This window comes from Salmo salar, chromosome ssa14 (genome assembly GCF_905237065.1).
Source record: "Salmo salar chromosome ssa14, Ssal_v3.1, whole genome shotgun sequence".
Taxonomy (NCBI): domain Eukaryota; kingdom Metazoa; phylum Chordata; class Actinopteri; order Salmoniformes; family Salmonidae; genus Salmo; species Salmo salar.
The window spans coordinates 22998375-23019376 of NC_059455.1; the positions used below are offsets into that span (position 1 = coordinate 22998375).

Here is a 21002-nt window from a genome sequence, read left to right on the forward strand (position 1 = left end):
GGATAAAATGCAGAACAGCAAACATGAAAAAGCCAAAAGTTATTTAATTCTCACAAAAAATAAACAACAAATGTATTGATGATGATACTGATAGTGTTGGTTTTGTTTAATGTTTAAATCCTGAAATGTTTAATTCTGACCAATGACTGTATGAACAAAATATATGATTTTAGGTCTAGTTTTCTCCCTGGCCGATTTTTTGATGATGATGGTGATGATATGGATTTTGTTGTTTTTGTTGGCTGTGTAAATCCTGAATTGTTTCATTCTGACCAATGACTGTAGGAACCAAAATATCAGTTTTTAGATATAGTTTTCTCCCGGACCGATTTCATCAACGGTAGGAAGTGTCATAATACAAGTTAGCATGGTGCTAGTCAGTTTATCGAATTGTCTCTAATACTATTTTATTGTTTCACAAAAAGTTATTACCACGTAATGGTGAAGGTCTGTACATATTATAATAAGCTCACGAAATGTTTGATCTCGGTTGAGACTGTTGAACATTTCAGGATAGCGAGCTATTGGTTAGCTTGTTAGCGAACACTAGTGACAGCACAGCGCTGTCATATTGGGAACAAGTATATTGCTTTTGAATAAACCCGTTGACGTTCTCCAATAGGTAGGTCATGTGATTTGCTTTATCTACTACTGGGAGTCAACCTGAAAATTGGTAAAACTGCTTGCAAGTACTTAATACGTTTGTTAGCGATTGAATTGTTGGCTATTAAGGTAGCTAGCGTTAGCTAACTGAACATGTTTGTGTGGGTTACGTTTTTGGGATAATGTAGAAACTTACTTACTGTATGACGTCAGCAAGAGAGCAAGCACAATCATGTTGATGTGGTCATATAAATTGGACCGCTGGTGTGTGTATGTATAACAGAAGATGGAGCTGCAGGTGGTATTGATGGCTGCTGGTGGTGGTTCTCGTATGATGGACCTGACCTACAACACCCCCAAACCTCTGCTACCTGTAGGGAACAAGCCCCTCATCTGGTACCCCCTCAACATGCTGGAGAGAGTGGGGTTTGAAGGTAATATTCTCTACATTTATGGCTCGATCCAATCAAACCCACTTTGGTGTATTACTTTTTTTCATGTTCAAATAAAATCCCAGAATCATGGTGTTGGATACTACAACTACCAAGTGGACTCCCTCTGGTAGATGCTTCCTGTTTTCAGAATAAGAGGTGTGTGTGTGTGTGTGTGTGTGTGTGTGTGTGTGTGTGTGTGTGTGTGTGTGTGTGTGTGTGTGTGTGTGTGTGTGTGTGTGTGTGTGCTTCAAACTACCTCTTACAGGCTGCAATTACACTTTCAAGGTAACACAAAGGAGCTAAATACTTCAACAATGTAAAAGATATTCACATTTCTGTGTGACCTGAATGCAACAGATACCACTTCTCCATGTTATTTAAGACTGTATGGGTAACACCGCCAGTGCCACTTCACCTCATCCCACATGACAGAGCAGCCCAGCATGGGAATGCAGTGTGACCCAATAACATCCCCACTAACGCCATATTTCAGGGTTCCCCAACTGGCGGCCCGGGCCAAATTTGGCCCGCAGGTGGTTTTATTTGGCCCCCTAAGTTTTCTGAGCAAGAAAAAAAACGATTTTAATTTTGGAAATCTCTTCCCAAGTATTCCAACGCATAATAGAGACACGTGATCGTATACAAATGTGAGCAAGGTTTGAAATGATTGTTTTAGTCCAATATTATAACTGGGCTTCTTGCTGTCAATTTGCAGTCTACAAATTATTTGTAATTATGTTCCGGCCCCCCGACCACCCGCTCAATACAAATCGGCCTGCTGCTAAATCTAGTTGATGATCCCTCCCATATTTGTTGATGCATGAACCAATGGCGCAATAAAGGCCACTTAGGGACTGTGAATAAAAAGTACTGCTCTAGTGCTGTCAGTGGCAGAGCCATTATTTCTAAAAGGATGTATACCACCTTTACAACACCTTGGCCTCCTACTCCTATGTGCGTTTCTTAGTATTTGTTTCAGAATATAATGAGTTGGCTTATAGCCTAGCTAACATGTTTTTTGGAATACATGAGTCTAGCTAAGAAACTTGCAGTTAAGACAAAGTGAATGCATGGGTAGACCTATTTACAGTGTTTATAGGTCCCGGCAGTGGAGTCAGTTTGCTGCCAGGCCTCTATGTAGCTCAGACAGTCAGGCTGCATTTGGGTAATGATAAGTCAGAGGTAATTATTGGGGGATAAATGACTAAGATTGTTATAGAGAGCACTATTTTCTCCTCTAATCATGTGGCCCAGGGCTTGATATAGGACTCCTCTCGGCCTAGTTGTAATAGCCACCACTGTGGTCTGGGAAAGCTGTTCTTGGCCACCTCTTTGCTTCAAGTGCACATGAGGGCCCTCCACTGGAGTGTCAGTCTTCTGGAAGGTGTGGTGTGTCTGGTTAGGAGTGAGTGGATTTTGGGGGATTTTTTAAAATGATTTCTTGTTGAGTTCCTCATTATCCTTAGTGTTGCAGTAGCCTATGGTCATTTCCATGTAAAAGGAGCAATGAGCACCAACGTGAAGTTCACAGGAGCATGTCAAATTGGGTGTCAGATGAAAGCTAAGAGTCTATATTTTTGAGAAATGAAATTATATGTACGTTTTCAACCATTTTCCATCCTAAAAATTTGGAATAAGCAAAGGCTTTGATTTCTTGTCAAAAGATGGAAAATAGATAGAAAACATCTACCATAAAAAGTCTTAGAAGGTATTTGAAATACATGAAAACAATAATGTTGAAGTAAAGACCCCTGCCAACTGATATGAACACTTTTATGTTTAGTTTAGGATCATTTTTTTCTGCCTTCTGTATGTTTAAGAAACATTGTGCTTTGAAATTCCATTACCAAAACCCCACATCTTTCAGATATTTTCTAATTTGTCTTCCTCATGAGGAGGGAGGATAATGACATTTCATAGAAGTAACAAGTAAAGGTAGACCTATCAGTTAGTGTTTTTATTGATATCAAGTAGAGTACAGTACACAGTAGAGCACACTGGGTTGTACTCTACTGTACTGAGCTCTCCTGTGCAAATAATACCCAAATATGCAAAGGATAATATTGCATATTTCTACCTTTTGTGTACCTATTTAGGATACATCACCATGAAGATAATGACATTCATATCCATAATTATGTATTTCTGTGTAGTATAGATCAGGGAACTACGATGAAATTCCTTTACCACAATTCTCTTACTTGATATAATTCAATAACCAAAATAGTTTTCAAACTCAATGTGTCATGCCATAGCTGACACCATTCTTTCTGCAGACATCTTAATTTGGAGCAGATATTTAAGAGTTTTTGGGAAATGTGTTCACATAAAAACTGAGGGAGATTTTACATCTGCATAATTCTTTCAGTAAATGTGTTTAGTAAAATGTTCAGTGTAAATTGTCAAAAGTAGGCCTTGTGCATAGAATTGTATGGTTTGTTAAACTTTGTTTGGAATACATTTTAAGTAAAAAATCTGACTCTTCCTTAACCATGGAATTTCCCCTAAAGCAATGTTTTATCATACACATTAGTGGAATTTTATCATAAAAAAAGCTAACTGCTTATTGTTAATAAGTCCAGTTTCACTAATTAGTGCATAGAAATAGGTGATTATGGAGATACTGTAGTGAAGGTTAACATACTATTCTAAAATTGTGTAGCTGGTCCACACTCAAAGTTTATTTTTAGTGTTTATTTCATTCAGGGGTAGGTAGATATACAAATGTTTCGGCCTAAACCTTCGTCAGTGTCATTAGCATCTCCTCTGAAGGTGTGCTTCTTTACTGTGGGCTCGTTAAGGGTAATGACTGACAGGTGCACATGACAATAATGCATTAAAAAATGAAAAACTTTTTATAGTAACGCATTGGAAAAACATTGGGCTTTGGGCTGCTAATACACCTATTTCTTTCAATATGGTCACCTCTACGTTTATCCCAAATATTTTCTATACCAATACACTGCAAGTCATCAGTTATATGGCCCGCTTCCATAACATGTCTGGAAACAGGACAGGCGACATCACAGTGCCAATGTAACATTTGTTTTTGCAGGGAAACATTAGCAAATAAACTACATGGGTAGTGTTGCAGGTTATACAGGAGTTTATATTATATTTACGGTTGGAGATGGGACACATTAAAAAAGGGTTGGTGATTTGGATTTACAGTGCCTTCAAAAAGTATTCATACCCATTGACTTATTCCACATTTTGTTGTGTTACAACCTTTGTTTTCTCACCAATCTACACACAATACCCAATGATGACTGTAAAAAACATTTTCATGTATTGAAAATGAAATACAGAAATATCTAATTTACATACAGTTGAAGTCAGAAGTTTACATACACTTAGGTTGGAGTCATTAAAATTCGTTTTTCAACCACTCCACAAATTTCTTGTTAACAAACTATAGTTTTGGCAAGTCGGTTATGACATCTACTTTGTACATGACACAAGTCATTTTTCCAACAATTGTTTACAGACAGATTATTTCACTTACAATTCACTGTATCACAATTCCAGTGGGTCAGAAGTTTACATACACTAAGTTGACTGTGCCTTTAAACAGCTTGGAAAATTCCAGAAAATTATGTCATGGCTTTTGAAGCTTCTGATAGACTAATTTACATAATTTGAGTCAATTGGAGGTGTGTCCTGTGGATGTATTTCAAGGTCTACTTTCAAACTCAGTGCCTCTTTGCTTGACGTCATGGGAAAATCCAAAGAAATCAGCCAAGACCTCAGAAAGAAAATTGTAGACCTCCACAAGTCTGGTTCATCATTGGGAGCAATTTCCAAATGCCTGAAGGTACCACGTTCATCTGTACAAACAACAGTACGCAAGTATAAACACCATGGGACCACACAGCCGTCATACCGCTCAGGAAAGAGACGCGTTCTGTCTCCTAGAGATGAACCTACTTTGGTGCCAAAAGTGCAAATCAATCCCAGAACAACAGCAAAGAACCTTGTGAAGATGCTGGAGGAAACAGGTACAAAAGAATCTATATCCACAGGAAAACGAGTCTTATATCGACATAACCTGAAAGGCCACTCAGCAAGGAAGAAGCCAGTGCTCCAAAACTGCCATTAAAAAAAGCCAGACTACGGTTTGCAACTGCACATGGGGACAAAGATCTTACTTTTTGGAGAAATGTCCTCTGGTCTGATGAAACAAAAATAGAACTGTTTGGCCATAATGACCATCGTTATGTTTGGTTGAAAAACAGGGACGCTTGCAAGCCGAAGAACACCATCCCAACCGTGAAGCACGGGGGTGGCAGCATCATGTTGTGGGGGTGCTTTGCTGCGGGAGGGACTGGTGCACTTCACAAAATAGATGGCATCATGAGGATGGAAAATGATGTGGATATATTGAAAACAACATCTCAAGACATCAGTCAAGAAGTTAAATCTTGGTCGCAAATGGGTCTTCCAAATGGACAATAACCCTAAGCATACTTCCAAAGTTGTGGCAAAATGGCTTAAGAACAACAGGTTTTGGAGTGGCCATCACAACGCCCTGACCTCAATCCCATCTCAAATTTGTGGGCAGAACTGAAAAAGCATGTGTGAGCAAGGAGGCCTACAAACCTGATTCAGTTACACCAGCTCTGTCAGGAGGAATGGGCTAAAATTCACTCAACTTGACCCAAGTTAAACAATTTAAAGGCAATGCTACCAACTACTAATTGAGTGTATGTAAACTTCTGACCCACTGGGAATGTGATGAAAGAAATAAAAGCTGAAATAAATCATTCTCTCTAATATTGCTCTGACATTTCATTCTTAAAATAAAGTGGTGATCCTAACTGACCTAAGACATGGAATGTTTACTAGCATTACATGTCAGGAATTGTGAAACACTGAGTTTAAATGTATTTGGCTAAGGTGTATGTAAACTTCCGGCCTTAACTGTAAGTATTCACACCCCTGAGTCAATACTTTGTAGAAGCACCATTTCAGCAGCGACTACAGAGTCTTTCTCGTTAAGTCTCTAAGAGCATACCACACCTGGAAGGTGCAACATTTACCCTCTGTTCTTTAAGAAATTCTTCAAGCTCTGTCAAATTACTTTTCATGTCATTTTCATGTCATTTAGATTTAAGAAAAATCTGTAACTCGGCCACTCAGGAACATTCACTGTCTTGGTAATCACCTCAAGTGTAGATTTGGCCTTGTGTTTTAGGTTATTGTCATGCTGAAAGGTGAATTTGTCTTCCAGTGTCTGGCGGAAAGCAGATTGATCCAGGTTTTCCTCTAGGATTTTGCCTGTGCTTAGCTCTATTCCTTTTCTTCTTCTTTTTTTTCCTGAAAAACTCCCCAGTCCTTAACAATTACAAGCATAACCATAACATGAAGCAGCCACCACTATACTTGGAAATATGGAGCGGGTTACTCCGTAATGTGTTGTATTGGATTAGCCTGAAACATAACACTTTTTGCTGTATTACTTTAGTGCCTTGTTTCAATCACAATGCATATTTGGGGACATTTCTATTCTGTACAGGCTTCCTTCTTTTCACTCTGTCAATTAGGTTACTATTCTGGAATAACTACAATGTTGTTGATCCATCAGTCTTCTATCACAACCATTAAACTCTAACTGTTTGTGAATTGTTAAGCACATTTTTGCTCCTGAACTTATTTATGCTTGCCATTACAAATGGGTTGAATACTTATTGACTCAAGACATTTCAGCTTTTCTTTTTTAATAGATTTTTTTTTCTTAGAGATGGGGTATTGTGTGTAAGTCAGTGACAAATGTTTTTATTTTAATACATTTTAAATTCAGGCTGTAACACAACAAAATGTGGAAAAAGTCAAGGGGTGTGAATACTTTCTGAAGGCACTGTAGTTGATTTGGATATGTAGCACGAAAATGCATACTATCCCACCTGAAAGACGTAGTCTAGTCAGAGCCCTCCCAGTCCCTATAGTAACTTTATGTGTGGCAGTATTTACTGTTAGCAGCCAACTAGCAAAGCCCTGCAATTAGCTTTTACAAGGCTAAATACAGCAACAGTAAGCAAACTACTTTAGAAGGAAAATTTCTGCAGTCAAGACAACCCGTACAATTTTTTCGATGTGTAAAGAAGCAAGTATTACATTTTTAGTGTTTTGAATGATTTTTTTAATGCTTTTATTCGGCAAGTAAGTAATACATTCTGCCATTTGTCCCATATGAGTGACTGGGTTTAGTATTCCTAAACATCTTTGTTGGTCCTCAATAGAGGTAATTGTGATCACAACCAAAGAGGTGCAGAAGATGATCAGCACAGACCCCAAGACGAAGCTGGATGTGAAGATGAAGTTAGACATAGTGTGTATCCAGGAGGATGCTGACATGGGCACCGCAGACGCCCTCAGACACATTCAACAGAAAATCAAGGTGGGTCACAGGCTCAGACAGTTGATCTCATAAAGTGCATCTCAAATGCACCCTATTCCCTACATAGTGCGATCCTTTTGACAAGGGCCCATAAGGAGGATAAGATTGGCTGCTCTCTCTGCCCATGCGTTGGCTAGATCTAACGTGGGAGCTCCTGGGGGTTAAATCCTAACCTTGACTTATGGGTGTATTACTAGGAAGTTGACGTAAATCATCCAATGAAGTCAATGGGAGATTTGCCCAAAAAATAATGTGGAGTTGAATAAACTGATTTCAGGTTGAGATTTGACTTTCAGCACTAAATACTGTTTAATGTATCATCCTTATTGTAAACTGGAGATTTGAATGTGTTTAATGTCATTTTGATTGTGATATCTATCAATATACTGTACAGGCCTATCAGTGCAGACCACATGAGTGTACTGTATGTCCAAGACAACATGGTCTCATAGTAGAGCACCTTGTTGATAAGGTGGAATCAATGATTAATTGCTTTGGTATTTGGGGGGCACAGTCAGCTGATAATGGCTGATCATTTGAAAGAATGAGAAAATGGGAGAAAATGCCTGGACAAATGTTCTCAGAGTGTGTCAGTGTGGGTAGGGCTGTAGCTGGTGAAGGTGGTTCAGCCAGTGAGGGAGTGAGGGTACTACTAGCCCCAGAACGAGCCTATAGAAGACAGGCGCCCCATGTTTCACCTGGACACGGTATGGAAAGACTGAGGTCAGCGAGGCGATTAAAGCAGGAGATCCTGTGTGCCGCTGGGTGACCACTGACCCGTGCGTTCCTGGCCCCGGCTAAGCGAAGGACCTCATTTCACCTGCTGCAAACCTGCCTCCCCCACTCCTTCCCTACAGCCGTTCCCCTCTCTCCCCCTCCCCTTGCTGCTCTTCAAACAGATGATGTCAGAAGCAGCTCGGTGCTGTCCAACGCACGGAGAGGATCACTGAAACCCACCCTGGTCTGTAGCATTCTGGAGCCAGGACAAGGAGACATGTTGATGGGTCTGGGATCGCTGGGGTACAGAGGGGAGGGATATGGACTGTTGACTGGATGGCCTATCTTTCTATATTTTGTATTTTTTTGTTGTTGTCCAAATTAGATCATATTCAATGATTTTCGTTATGGTTTTATACACATTGATTTATTCTAGTAAGGAGTAAGTAAACCAGAGATGTTGTATTGTAACTGTATAAAGTATTAAGACAAGTTCAGACTTATGAGCCCCTATTCAGACTCTGTTTGCATTAAACTTACAGTAAAGCCACATTACAAAAACACAGACATATCCATTGACTGTCTGGGGGCAAACAGAACCAAGCGGGCTCAGCTGGCCTCCAGGGAGAGAAGGGGACTGGCTCCAGCATGCTCTCTCCCTCCTTCCCTCCCAGTGCCTCCACATGCTTTTTATACCTAATCCAGCACAGTCACGTAGATTAAAGGCATTGAATTGCACAGTCCCCCAGCACACAAACCGACCCTGAGGTGATGAGAGAGGAAACCCGGCAATGGGGCTCCAAATCCCCGCATAGGAATCACTCTGTTGTCTCTCCCCTCCCAGACCATCCCATCAACACGAACACACTGCACCTGGGGAATGATGGGTGTATCTGACTAAATAATGTAAATTCCATTTGCCTAAAGTCACATATTGAGAAAAAGATTAGTGTACAAGGACTTTGTGTTCAGTGTAGTGATTTAAGCATTAAGCCACATTGACGTCTGTGATTTGGGCAGTATGTATGACACAGAGCAGGCTTCTCATGTGAGTGGGGACACAGGAGACATGGTTGAATGAGAGCGGGAGGTCAGGAGTTCTTGCTATTCCCTCCCATGCGCATGCACACACCCACACACACACACACACAGAGCTTTTGGTAGAGCTCCCCCCTCTGTCATAAGTGCATACAATAAAAGAGACTACTCTTGAATAAGGCTAAAACAAGTTTGAACCAGTCAATATTTTTCTGATATTTCATTTTTGGGCAACTGTTGGTGATGAGGTATGAGTAAGAATGATTAGAAAGTAATTGTATTGTAATGCAATTGTAACTATTGTGGGATATTATTAGCCTTAAATATGGGACAAAATGCATATTGAAAAAGGCATCCCTCCGCATTATTATTCATGCACACATAACCCAAACTGTTAAATCGAGATCAGTTGTCACTGGAACGTCTCAACTGTAAATGCCAAGTTGAGAGTGCTCAGCAGAGACTTAGCCTTATGAAACCAGAGGTGTCTGGCTGATTGATTAGTCCGCTCAATGAGCGTGCGTGCGTGTTGTGTGTGCGTGCTCCGTGTATATGCTCAATGTGTGTGTTTGTGCGTGCCATGTGTGTCCGTCTATGGACTGTGTAGAGACAGCAGGAATCGAGCGGGCAGGCACTCCTGTCAGATAGATAGAGAGAGCACACCCTCTCTCCTCTCTACAGTGCTGCGTGCAGGGTGGTCTCACCTGGCTGAGAGGGGAGGGAGCCTGGGAGGGGGAACAGGGCCTTGGGGCAACCAGGCAGAACCAGGCAGGGGAGGCAGGCAGTGTGGGTGGCCCTGACCTAACCACCAGAGATCAGGCCTGCTGAAAGGCCACAAACCCTGTCAGATAATCCTCCAGCTGACACCATTCCAGTGTCACATTTTACGTCCCAAATGGCACCCTACTCACTGTCTTGCGCACTACTGTTGACTAGGGCCCACAGGGCTCAGGTCAAAAGTAGTGCACTATATAGGGAATAGGGTGCCATTTGGGACAGCCCCAGAGTTGCCTACTGACTGTCTGACAACCCTCAGTCCGCCTCCGACCCACCAACCTACCGCCCGACGGGACAGCGTGTGGGGCGACAGACAGACCGCTCCCTATTGACCGGCAGTAACAAAGGGCTTTTTGCCATTTTTGGTGGTTGGTTAACTTGGGACTCAGAAATAGAAATGAGTGCTGTGTGTTTAACTGTTAGGAGCTGTCTAGCAAATCAGTTTACTCTGACATTGTGACTTCACCTAATGGGGTTTATCCCAGCTGCGACAGTATACAACATTGTACAGCCAGATGTATTAGATGCGTATGTAGTTATGTGACCTGACCTGAATATAATAAGTGTAGCCTATTTCTATTTATGTCGTGGTCATGTAACTTGTGCCTCAAAGAGACACTCAACGGGATATATTTCCAGCAAATGTTACTTCGTCACGATTTACTGTGAAAAGTCTTACAGAGCTTCAAAGTCTTTCTTGACAATATATGTTGAAAGCAAACCCTCACCCCCACACATGTCTGTTCTAACAACTAAAACCGGTCTGAAAACCATAGTGTTGGGATTAACAATAGGAGAAGATGCTCCGGTAGTCTCTCTCCAGTAGCACAGAGACAGACAGTGGAATTGGGGCCCCTGGCTCTGGCTTGGTTGTTATCTGTTGACCATGTGTGCTGTGGACTGTGGAGCAGAGCAGAACCTCACAGAGCCTGACTGCTGAGCTGCGTGCCCCGTGTGCAGAACGTCACAGCAGGGCCTCTCCCCAGGCCTCCCCAATGAGGCATGCAGCCTTTATAGAGCCAGGCATGCTTTAACAGGCCTCACTCCTCACTTGCCTTCCCTGTTTATTTATCCACAGGCCCAAGATGGCCAGAGCAGATGGGAACCAGACATCTCAAACAGAAACAATGGCAAATGCAGCGCAGGATTAATCGCTGGATTCCCCTGTGCCCCTTGCTACACTACGCTAGGCTGCCTGGGAGTTAGGAGAGCACAATGTTTATCAAGGTGGTTCACGCTCCTTTAACGCTCCTTCTCTCTCTCGCTCTCTCTCTCTCCACTCTCCCTTCCTCCCTCCATCTCTCTCCACTCTCCTCTCTCTCCACCTCTCTCTCCCTCCACCGCTCTCTCCACTTTGCCCACCCCTCTTATGAACCCATTTTTATTGTGACTGTCGTTAAGAAAAACATGGCCAAACTTTTCATGCACTAAGGACTTTTTTGAGCATCGAGCATCGCTCATATGTTCATGCATATATGCACGTCGTTTGAGATGAATGTCACAGCTGCGAAGAAGCTCGGGTGTTTTGAGCATAACGTAAAGCTGGACGGAATAAAGTGTATTTGAAGGCTGGAGTGCGTGATAACTTGTTGAGCATTGGCTAGGGACAGCTAAATGTATTTTCAATTTCATTTGAAGGGTGTTCCTCCTATTAGGCAGAATAATGTCACGGACTCTGATGTGAAAGGGTCCTGGGCATGCTGTAGAAAAAGTTGAAGCGGATATTGTCCTAGGTCATCACTGTCTTTCTTTCCTTTTAGAGATAAATTAATTGTAACTTGTATGCCCTTTTGACTAGTGCCAGCTGTGATATTCTCCTATCCAAGTCATGAACTGCTATGTGTTCTGAGTTCTCTGTTGTATCTGTGATCCAATACAACCGTTTAGTGGGGCCTGACTATCTTGAGTGAAAACCCATCCTCCTCTTCTCAAGCCACTAACTGTCTTAACATTAGTGTTGTTTAGGCTTGGGCGATACCCCGGTATACTGTATAAACGGAATATTTCAAAATACCGGCGGTATGATTTTCAATACCGTAATTTTGTACAAATATATTATAAATAAATGATATCCGGCTCAGCGCTCCGGCTATGCATTTGATTTGCTAACTTGCTAGCCATCCAAGCTTCTTGGTTACAGCAGAGACATTTAATCTCCTCCTGGATCAAGATCCCTGTTGCCTAAATTGTTTTGTGCGTAAAAAAAAAAAGTCAAGGCACGATGCTTATGAATCTCTGTGGTCCTCCTCCATGTCTCCCTCCAGACGGACATCTTGGTGGTGAGCTGTGACCTGATAACGGACGCTGCTCTCCACGAGGTGGTTGACCTGTTCCGGGCTCACAATGCCACCCTCTCAATGCTGATGAGCAAAGCCCACGAGTTCACGGAGACTGTCCCTGGACAGAAGGGCAAGAAAAAAACGGGTACACAAGATTCACAAAATTACACAACTGCCAGTATTACACCAGGTCTGCACAAAAAAGTGATACACCGCACTACCTCGTCATATAATCTGGCAGTAGTTTTATGGATCACATTGAGACTTTTGAAGTTGCATTTCCAAATAAGGCTATTCCTCGGTTAACTGTTCATTTGCTTGTAATATTCTACAATCAAACTCTTTAAAAAAATATATTTTTAAATCTGTCTTATTAAACCCAGTGAACATCCATAGGCCTAGATGTTAGTGTACAAGCCGGGCAGATAGCAAGCTTGTTAGCCGTGTGGTGAGATCTTAGCCATTGCTGTGTGATTGTTCATCTGGTGTCTTCCTTCTCCCAGGGGAGCAGAGGGACTTTGTTGGGGTGGACGGAACAGGGAAGAGGCTCCTCTTTATGGCCAACGAGGCCGACCTGGACGAAGGTCTGGTCATCAGGAAGTCCATCATGAGAAAGTGAGTATTACTTGAGCAGCACAACCAATGGTTAACATTGGTTATTACTCAAATGCATTGCTCAGAGGCATAATGTAGACTCCATAGGCTATATCGCGTATGGCTCTGATACTGCTCATTATCTACCAGGCGATGTATTTACTCTAATGGGATGTTATTGGATGCCTTGTAGGATTTTCATTCAAATCTTGTAATTGCTGTGTTGAAGTACTTTTCACACGATGAATGACCTTTCAGATCATTTTTAAATAATGCGACCTGGAACTGGGAAGCACAACAACTAACACCTCTCCGGTTTAGCAATTCAGGGATACATATTTTATAGCTACTCCTGTTCTGACTGCTAGCTTGCTATTTTTCTCCCAATCCTTATCAAGCCACCAGGTTTTTTTGTGTGTGTGTGTGTGTGTGTGTGTGTGTGTGTGTGTGTGTGTGTGTGTGTGTGTGCGCGAGTGTGTGTGTACACGCGTGTGTGTGTGTGTGTGTGTGTGCATGCGTGCGTGCGAGCGAGCACACAAGGTAAGGCGTGGGAGTGGAGGATTGTTGGAAGGAACAATGCAAACTTGCTCAGCTCTGACCCTTCATTTGTGTGGGATTGCTAATAAAAACACAGCACTCCCCAGCCTTGACTGTCATGAGACTTGCCAATTACTCCAGCTATACAGGGATTTGCTCCTGCTTTGGCTGCGTTCTGCTGTTTTTCCACGGCAGACCCCCTGTTCCAGCTGAGCGCATGCTGTGGCCCTTTTTCTTTTCTTTCACTTGTTCTCTCTCTTTTTCCAACATCCATTTAGATGTGTTTTTCAAGAGGCTTTAGCGTTGAGGTGTGTGTGTGTGTGCTTGCTTGCATTTGGCTGTTCCTAAGCCTTCTAGTTAAGGTCTTATTCCCTCACCACCCTAAGTCTTAAAAGATTTCAAGCAGAATTAATGTTTGTTCAATTGCCAAAGGTGTAGCCTAAATCCTACATGTATACCTGGCCAGATGGATAAAATGACACATTGATGTAAAATACTTGTAGATGTGCTGCCCACCATGAAATACATCTTGGGATTAGGCTGTTTAGAGCTGATAGAACACCATAGGCATTTTTTTTTAAAATAAATTGCTTATCTCAATAATCATCAAATACTGGTGCGAATCATGAACCCCTTTGTAGCATTATGTTGCGTCCCCAGTGTGGCATGTGTGTATGATGTCTGGGCTGCAATAGGAAGAGGCTGTGGAAGCTGTCAGCACCCTACCAGGGCCTGGACTGCAGCCCTGGGCCAGGATTCACACAGCATCTCAGAGTAGTGATATAGGATCGCTTTTACCTTCTAGATCGTAATAAGTTTACGTGGACGGGGGGGGACTTGATCCTAGATCAGAACTCCTACTCTGACAATATACTATAGATACGGCCCCTGATCCTAGATGGGCACTTCTACTCTGATACTATAGATGCGGCCCCTGATCCTAGATCAGCACTTCTACTCTGATACTATACTATAGATGCGGCCCCTGATCCTAGATCAGCACTCCTACTCTGACACTATAGATACGGCCCCTGATCCTAGATGGGCACTTCTACTCTGATACTATAGATGTGGCCCCTGATCCTAGATCAGCACTCCTACTCTGAGACACTGTAAATATGGGCTCTGGTCTTAGGCTTTGGTTCTGGGGTGTAGGTCTGGCTCTGGGTTATGGTCTGGGCTTTGGTCTTGGGGTGCTGGTATTGGGCTGTGGACTCAGGTCCTGGGCTCTTGGCTGGGCTGTGGGAGCTGGTCTGTTGGGAGCTCGTAAATACTTCAGGGAGCCAGAGCCACTGTAAATCCTGCCCAATAAGAGAGGGGCCGCAGCAGCTGCAAGCACGCTTCCCTGCAAAAGGAAATCAGCCACACACACACACGCTAATGTGGAGATACACACACACACACACACACACACACACACACACACACACACGTACGTACGTACATACTAGAGCTGGGACGATAAACCAAAAAATATCGACACCGACCATATCAATCACTTATTGTTAGCATTTTTCTGATATCGTTGATTATGATAAGTAGCCTATACTAGAGAAATGTCAAGTTTGAAGTGGAATAAGTTTGCTAATATGGGTGATTGTGCAGTGCAGCCAAAAAGGTGATTTCCTGTGTTTTATATATATAGTGCCTTCGGCAGTATTCAGACCCCTTGTATATTACCACATTTTGTTATGTTACAGCCTTATTATAAAATTGATTAAATCGTTTTTCCCCCCTCATTAATCTACACAAAATACCCCATAATGACAAAGCAAAAACAGTTTTTTAGAAATGTTTGCAAATGTACACAAAAAAAAATGAAAATATCACATTTACATAAGTATTCAGACCCTTTACTCAGTACTTTGTGATTACAGCCTCGAGTCTTCTTGGGTATGACACTACAAACTTGGTACACCTGTATTTGGGAAGTTTTTCCCATTCTTCTCTGCAGATCCTCTCAAGCTCTGTCAGGTTGGATGGAGAGCGTCGCTGCACAGCTATTTTCAGGTCTTTCTAGAGATGTTCGGTTGGGTTCAAGTCTGGGCGCTGGGTGGGCCACTCAAGGACATTTAGAGACTTGTCCCGAAGCTTAGGGTCGTTTTCCTGTTGGAAAGTGAACCTTCGCACCAGTCTGAGGTCCTGAGCACTCTGGAGCAGGTTTTCATCAAGGATCTCTCGTACTTTGCTCCGTTCATCTTTCCATCAATCCTGACTAGTCTCCCAGTCCCTGTCGCTGAAAAACATCCCCACAGCATGATGCTGCCACCACCATGCTCCAGGTTTCCTCCAGATGTGATGCTTGGCATTCAGGACAAAGAGTTCAATGTTGGTTTCATCAGACCAGAGAATCTTGTTTATCATGGTCTGAGAGCCTTTGGGTGCCTTTTGGCAAACTCAAAGCGTGCTGTCATGTGCCTTTTACTGAGGAGTGGCTTCCGTCTGGCCACCTTACCTCCACAGAGGAACTCTGGAGCTCTGTCAGAGTGACCATCGGGTTCTTGGTCACCTTCCTGACCAAGGCCCTTCTCCCCGGATTGCTCAGTTTGGCCGGGCGGCCAGTTTTAGATAGTGTCTTGGTGGTTCCATACGTCTTCCATTTAAGAATGATGGAGGCCACTGTGTTCTTGGGGACCTTCAATGCTGCAGAAATATTTTGGTACCCATCCCCAGATCTGTGCCTCGTCACAATCCTGTCTCGGAGTTCTACGGACAATTCCTTCCACCTCACGGCTTGTCAACTGTATGACCTTTATATAATTAGGTGTGTGCCTTTCCAAATGATGTCCAATCAATTGAATTTACCACAGGTGGACTCCAATCATGTTGTAGAAACATCTCAAGGATGATTAATGGAAACAGGATGCACCTGAGCTCAGTTTCGAGTCTCATAGCAAATGGTCTGAATACTATTGTAAATAAGGTATTTCTGTTTTAAATTTGTAATACATTTGTTAACTTATAAAAACCTGTTTTCGCTTTGTCATTATCTGGTATTGTGTGTCGATTTAATGAGTTAAAAAAAGAGTACCCATTTTAGAATGAGGCTATAACATAACAATGTGGAAAAAAGTCAAGGGGTCTGAATACTTTCCAAATGCACTGTATTTCCACACTATGAGGTTGGAATACTACTGTGAAATTGTGAACATGATTTTAATGCCCTTTCTAGTGTAAGAGCTGTTTGAAAAGACCGCCTGAAATTTCAGCCTGTTTTGGTGGGATGGAGTTTTTTGGTCTGCATCACCAAGCGGTAAATTAGTTAATAGAACAGTAAGAAAGAGTTCCAAACCTCTCTGCTAATAAGTTAGTTTTTAGTTTTCCCTTCCCCACTCAGACCACTCCTAGACAGGTACTTAATTGTTACCCAACAATTATTTGATATTGAGATAAAAATGGCACATTGGACCTTTATTGGGACAATTGATGGCTACAACCATCAAATTAGTAGTTTAAAGGATAATGAAATAAAAACGGTTGTGCATGTTGTTATAAACGTATTGTTCTATTTATCATTATCACACCTATTCAGGCCATTTTATCGAAATATGGATTTTTGTCCATATCGCCCAGCTCTAGTAAATACACACACACACGTATAGACACAGACCAGGACGTTACATGCAGTTGTGGACTTGTGACACTACATTCATTCTGAGCTTACTTAGACTAAAAAACTTGTGTGTGTGTGTGTGTGTGTGTGTGTATATAGGAAACATCAAGGTCTACCCAAGACGTAAATTGTATCCACACATAAACAGGCACAAACATGCACAACTTCAAAAATCTACAATTTTATTTGCATTTTTTTAACATTAGCAACCGACCCTAGTTGAGCTTTAAAAGAGAAGTTGTCAATGAGCACTAGGCCACTTATTGAGAGACTGAGGTTTAGTGAGTTTTATGATATCTCAAAGCTGTCGGCTAGCCTAACTCTTAAGCTAACCTAAGTATCGACGCTTTGTCGCTTATTTCAGCCTAAGATGTCAAAAGTCTCTTTGACTCCGTTTCCCCCATTAACCCTCTTTTTCCTGAGTGTAGGAAGTTTGAACACGGTGTTAAACGTCTGAAAGTCTCCAGTCGTTCCCTGGCTGTTTGTCTAAGCTGTCTCCAGAGTCTTTACTTGTCTGCCGTTGTATTTATACAGACATGGGCCGGGTGACGTATGGAATGGGAACGCTGGGCTGCTGTCACACATGCTGCTGTCCTGTCCTGTGGTACTGCTAACCTGGGACCTTTGATATCAATGCATGAGTTATGCGAATGGGCAAGTTACAAACGCTGATCTTGTGTTAGAATCTTAAGTTAGTATCCAGCCCTTAAATATAATGATCTCTTCAGTTATCTTACCGGTATTTATTATTTTTTTTGCAGTCCTCAAACTGCATGTTCTTGACCCCTGTCCTAGATTACCACCACATTTTCCCCATGCTAGTTGTCTGAGTGGTGACACCTATCACTACCGATTTCCACATGTGAGCTGAAATGGAAGCTGAAAACCTTCTACACATGTCATATGAGTTGGCCCTGAATTGATTTGACAGTGTGAAGGCTCCTGCAGGTTCCTCTCGCATACAATGTTGCTCCACTTTCCACTGTAATCTCAGCAGAGGTGAAGCCATAGTATTCATACAGTATGTACTACCATACAGTGGCGTAGCTTCAGCCGGTGCGGTTGCACCAGGGCCCGCGACGTACATGGACCCCGGATCTGCGGAGCCGCGGGCCCCCTATGTAATTTGAATACCGCGCCACCATACCCAAGTATTAATTGTTGACGCGGGTCCATCACATATAGGATTTGACGAGAAGATCTTTCTTTAACCTAGGCTATGATAAATGATCCCACTGATGGTTTCACCGTCAAAATGTTTTTTTTGCCACTACATAAGTCAGCATGATATTTTAGTGTATTGATGACAATAAATCAAATTAATTTGCTAAATAAATCATATTATTCGATTAGTTTCAATACCATCTTAAGATAATGAAATGCATTCTGGGATTCATTGTGCAAATACTCTCTAAAACGCTGTTGTTTCTGTCATCGTTTTAAGCAACAGTTGAGCTAGCTATCAAGAGAACGGACAGAAAAAAATTATTAAAGAGAGAAAGTCGAGAATAGAAAATTACGGATTTAAAAATCAGCAATGTATCAACACAAAAGTGGAGTCCAAAAGAGGAAGGCCAAAAATGATAAAGCAAACGAAGTACAGTATCAAAATTTGTTTAATTAGATTCCTTTTTTAAGTGCAGTTCATGTGCAGCCATTGCTAGCACAAGCAATGTAGCAGGACCAGAAGAGGATGTAGGTTTCTCATCACCAGCAGCATCTTTTAGCGGGTCAAGTGAACCAAGGCCAAGCTGTTCCATCGTGCCAGAGAAGCAACTTTGACAGAGGATGTAGGTTGTCAGGTATCGGCGGATACGACCCTGAGCACAAGCCAGGCCGGACAAGCTATCCCCGGGCCGGGCGGGGAGGAAGAGGAGCAGGGCGAGGCTAGAATCGTGGCGGCTGAGGAAACAGGTGGAAGTGGGACAGACAACCTTTTTACCTATTCAACTGACAGGGGGCATTATGCAACAAATGTGGATGCAAAAGTTAAACGGCACGTTATTGCATTAGGCTCGTGTAAGCCTACTGGCCTATTCCCAAGAGATGACAAAAGGCGGTGTTTTTCCGTGTCGTGTTACACCACTACAACTAAGGCTGGAATCAAATTACCACGTACATGGCTATGTTATTCAGCCAAGCTAGGTTGCGCATATTGTGAGCCTTGATTGCTGTTCGGAGATCGGAGTGCCACTTCTCTGATGCGTGTGTGAATGGGGTGAGAGATTGGCGCCATCTAACATCCAAAATAGCATGCCATGAGACATCCCAGATTCACGGGGTGCCTGTTTGGTGTATGAGCAATGGATGCTCAATGGCACTATTGACGCAGAAATGGAGAGAGGCGTGCGTAACGCAGCAAATTTCTGGCGACAGGTGTTGGAGCGCATAGTTAATGTAACTCACACATGCATCATGTAATTTGGCATTCAGAGGGCACCGTGAAAAGCTGGGGCAGGTCAACAGTGGGAATTTTCTCAGTATAATTGAACTGCTGTCATTTTACGACCCAGTTCTGAAAGAACTTTTAGAATGCCCTGCAGGATCCGTTAACTATCTCAGTCCTCAAATCCAAAATGAGCTGATTTATATCTTAGCCGAGCAAGTGAAGTGTGACATTCAGGGAGAGATGCAGGAAGCCCTTTTTTTTCTTCTTCTTTCTATTATTATGGACACAACACCGGACGTATCCAAAGTAGACCAGTTAAGCCAAGTTTATCGCTATGTGAAAGTGATAAGGGATGCAAATAATGTCGTCACAGATCTGACCATCACAGAGTCGTTTTGGGGATTTCTGGACACTGCTGACACATCAGCAGCTGAGCTTCAACATAAAATCCTGGGCAGCATAGAGGATAATGGGCTGGATATTTCAAAATGTTGTGGGCAGGGGTATGATGGAGCTGCTAACATGGGCGGGGTCTATTCGGGTGTGCCGGCCAGAATATCTGAAAAAGAGCCGCTTAACCTGGCTCTCAACGACTCTGTCAAAAATGTGCCAGAGATTAAACAGTTTTATGATACTGTTATACATGGTCAATGTTGAGTGGTATATTTTATTTTGCATCAGAAAAAGATATGTGGACGTAATGAAGGCCCTCACCAAGATTGTGCTTTAAGTGACAAGAAGGACGAGAGGGGTGAATCAGCATTTAGTCGTTCTGCAGACTAAGATTTTAGAAAATGTGAACTTGGTCTCCAAAATGCTACAGGCCAAGGACGCAGACCTGCACAGGGCAGTCAGCCTACTCAAGGACATGATAGAGGTCCTGTCCGGATTCCGACAGGATTTTGAGAAGGCCAAAGTCACTGCAAAGAACCTTGCCGACAAATGGGGAGATCAGAACGCATTTGAAGACACTCGGAGAAGGAAGGCGAGGCGTCATTTTGATGAGCTATGCGAGGACGAGCGACTGTGTGATGGGGAGAGTAGTTTTACAGTCAACGTCTTTAATGCAAACCTTGACATCGTTATCCACCAGCTGTCAACCAGATTTAAGTCTGCGGGCAACATCTAGTCTGTTTGACTCCATCCATCCCACTACCCTGGCCAACGCAGATGATAGATGATGATGATGATGATGATGTGCTCTACAAGACCGCCAGCTGGCTGGCTGAACATTACAGCAAAGACGTATCAGCAAGCTTCCATGGCCAATTACTCTCTTTCATTTCCTGTTTTAAGAAGGAAATAGCAAAGCACACTACAGTGAGAGACCTGGCCAAGATGCTCATTGTGGATTACAATTCAGTCACTGCTACATTTGGGGAAGTAGTTACAGCGATGCTCCTTTTTATGACTCTGCCTGTAAAACGGTAGCCAGTGCCGAGCACTCCTTTTCCAAACTGAAAATAATGAAATCATACCTGAGGAGCAGCATGAGACAGGAGAGACTGAGTGAGTTGGCCATTCTGTCCATTGAAAACACCAGGGCCAGAGCCATGGATTTGAATGCCATAGTCAACGACTTCGCAGAGCGCAAGGCCCGTCGAATGTTGTTAAATGACACGCT

At 42.6% G+C, this 21002-nt stretch overlaps 1 protein-coding gene across 2 annotated transcripts in view; it reads left to right on the forward strand.

Annotated features, from left to right (window-relative positions):
- Positions 1 to 202: 202 nt before the first annotated feature.
- LOC106569082 (translation initiation factor eIF-2B subunit gamma) overlaps positions 203 to 21002 on the forward strand; it is a 49223-nt gene continuing 28423 nt past the window's right edge. Inside the window, exons 1-5 of one of the 2 annotated variants that reach the window (XM_045694095.1) lie at positions 203 to 622; positions 887 to 1037; positions 7277 to 7434; positions 12231 to 12390; positions 12749 to 12860. In XM_045694095.1, the coding sequence (XP_045550051.1) occupies positions 890 to 1037; positions 7277 to 7434; positions 12231 to 12390; positions 12749 to 12860 (578 nt within the window). In that variant the 5' untranslated portion in view covers positions 203 to 622; positions 887 to 889. The remainder of the gene's footprint in view (positions 623 to 886; positions 1038 to 7276; positions 7435 to 12230; positions 12391 to 12748; positions 12861 to 21002) is intronic. The other variant, XM_014140067.2, reaches the window with a different exon arrangement.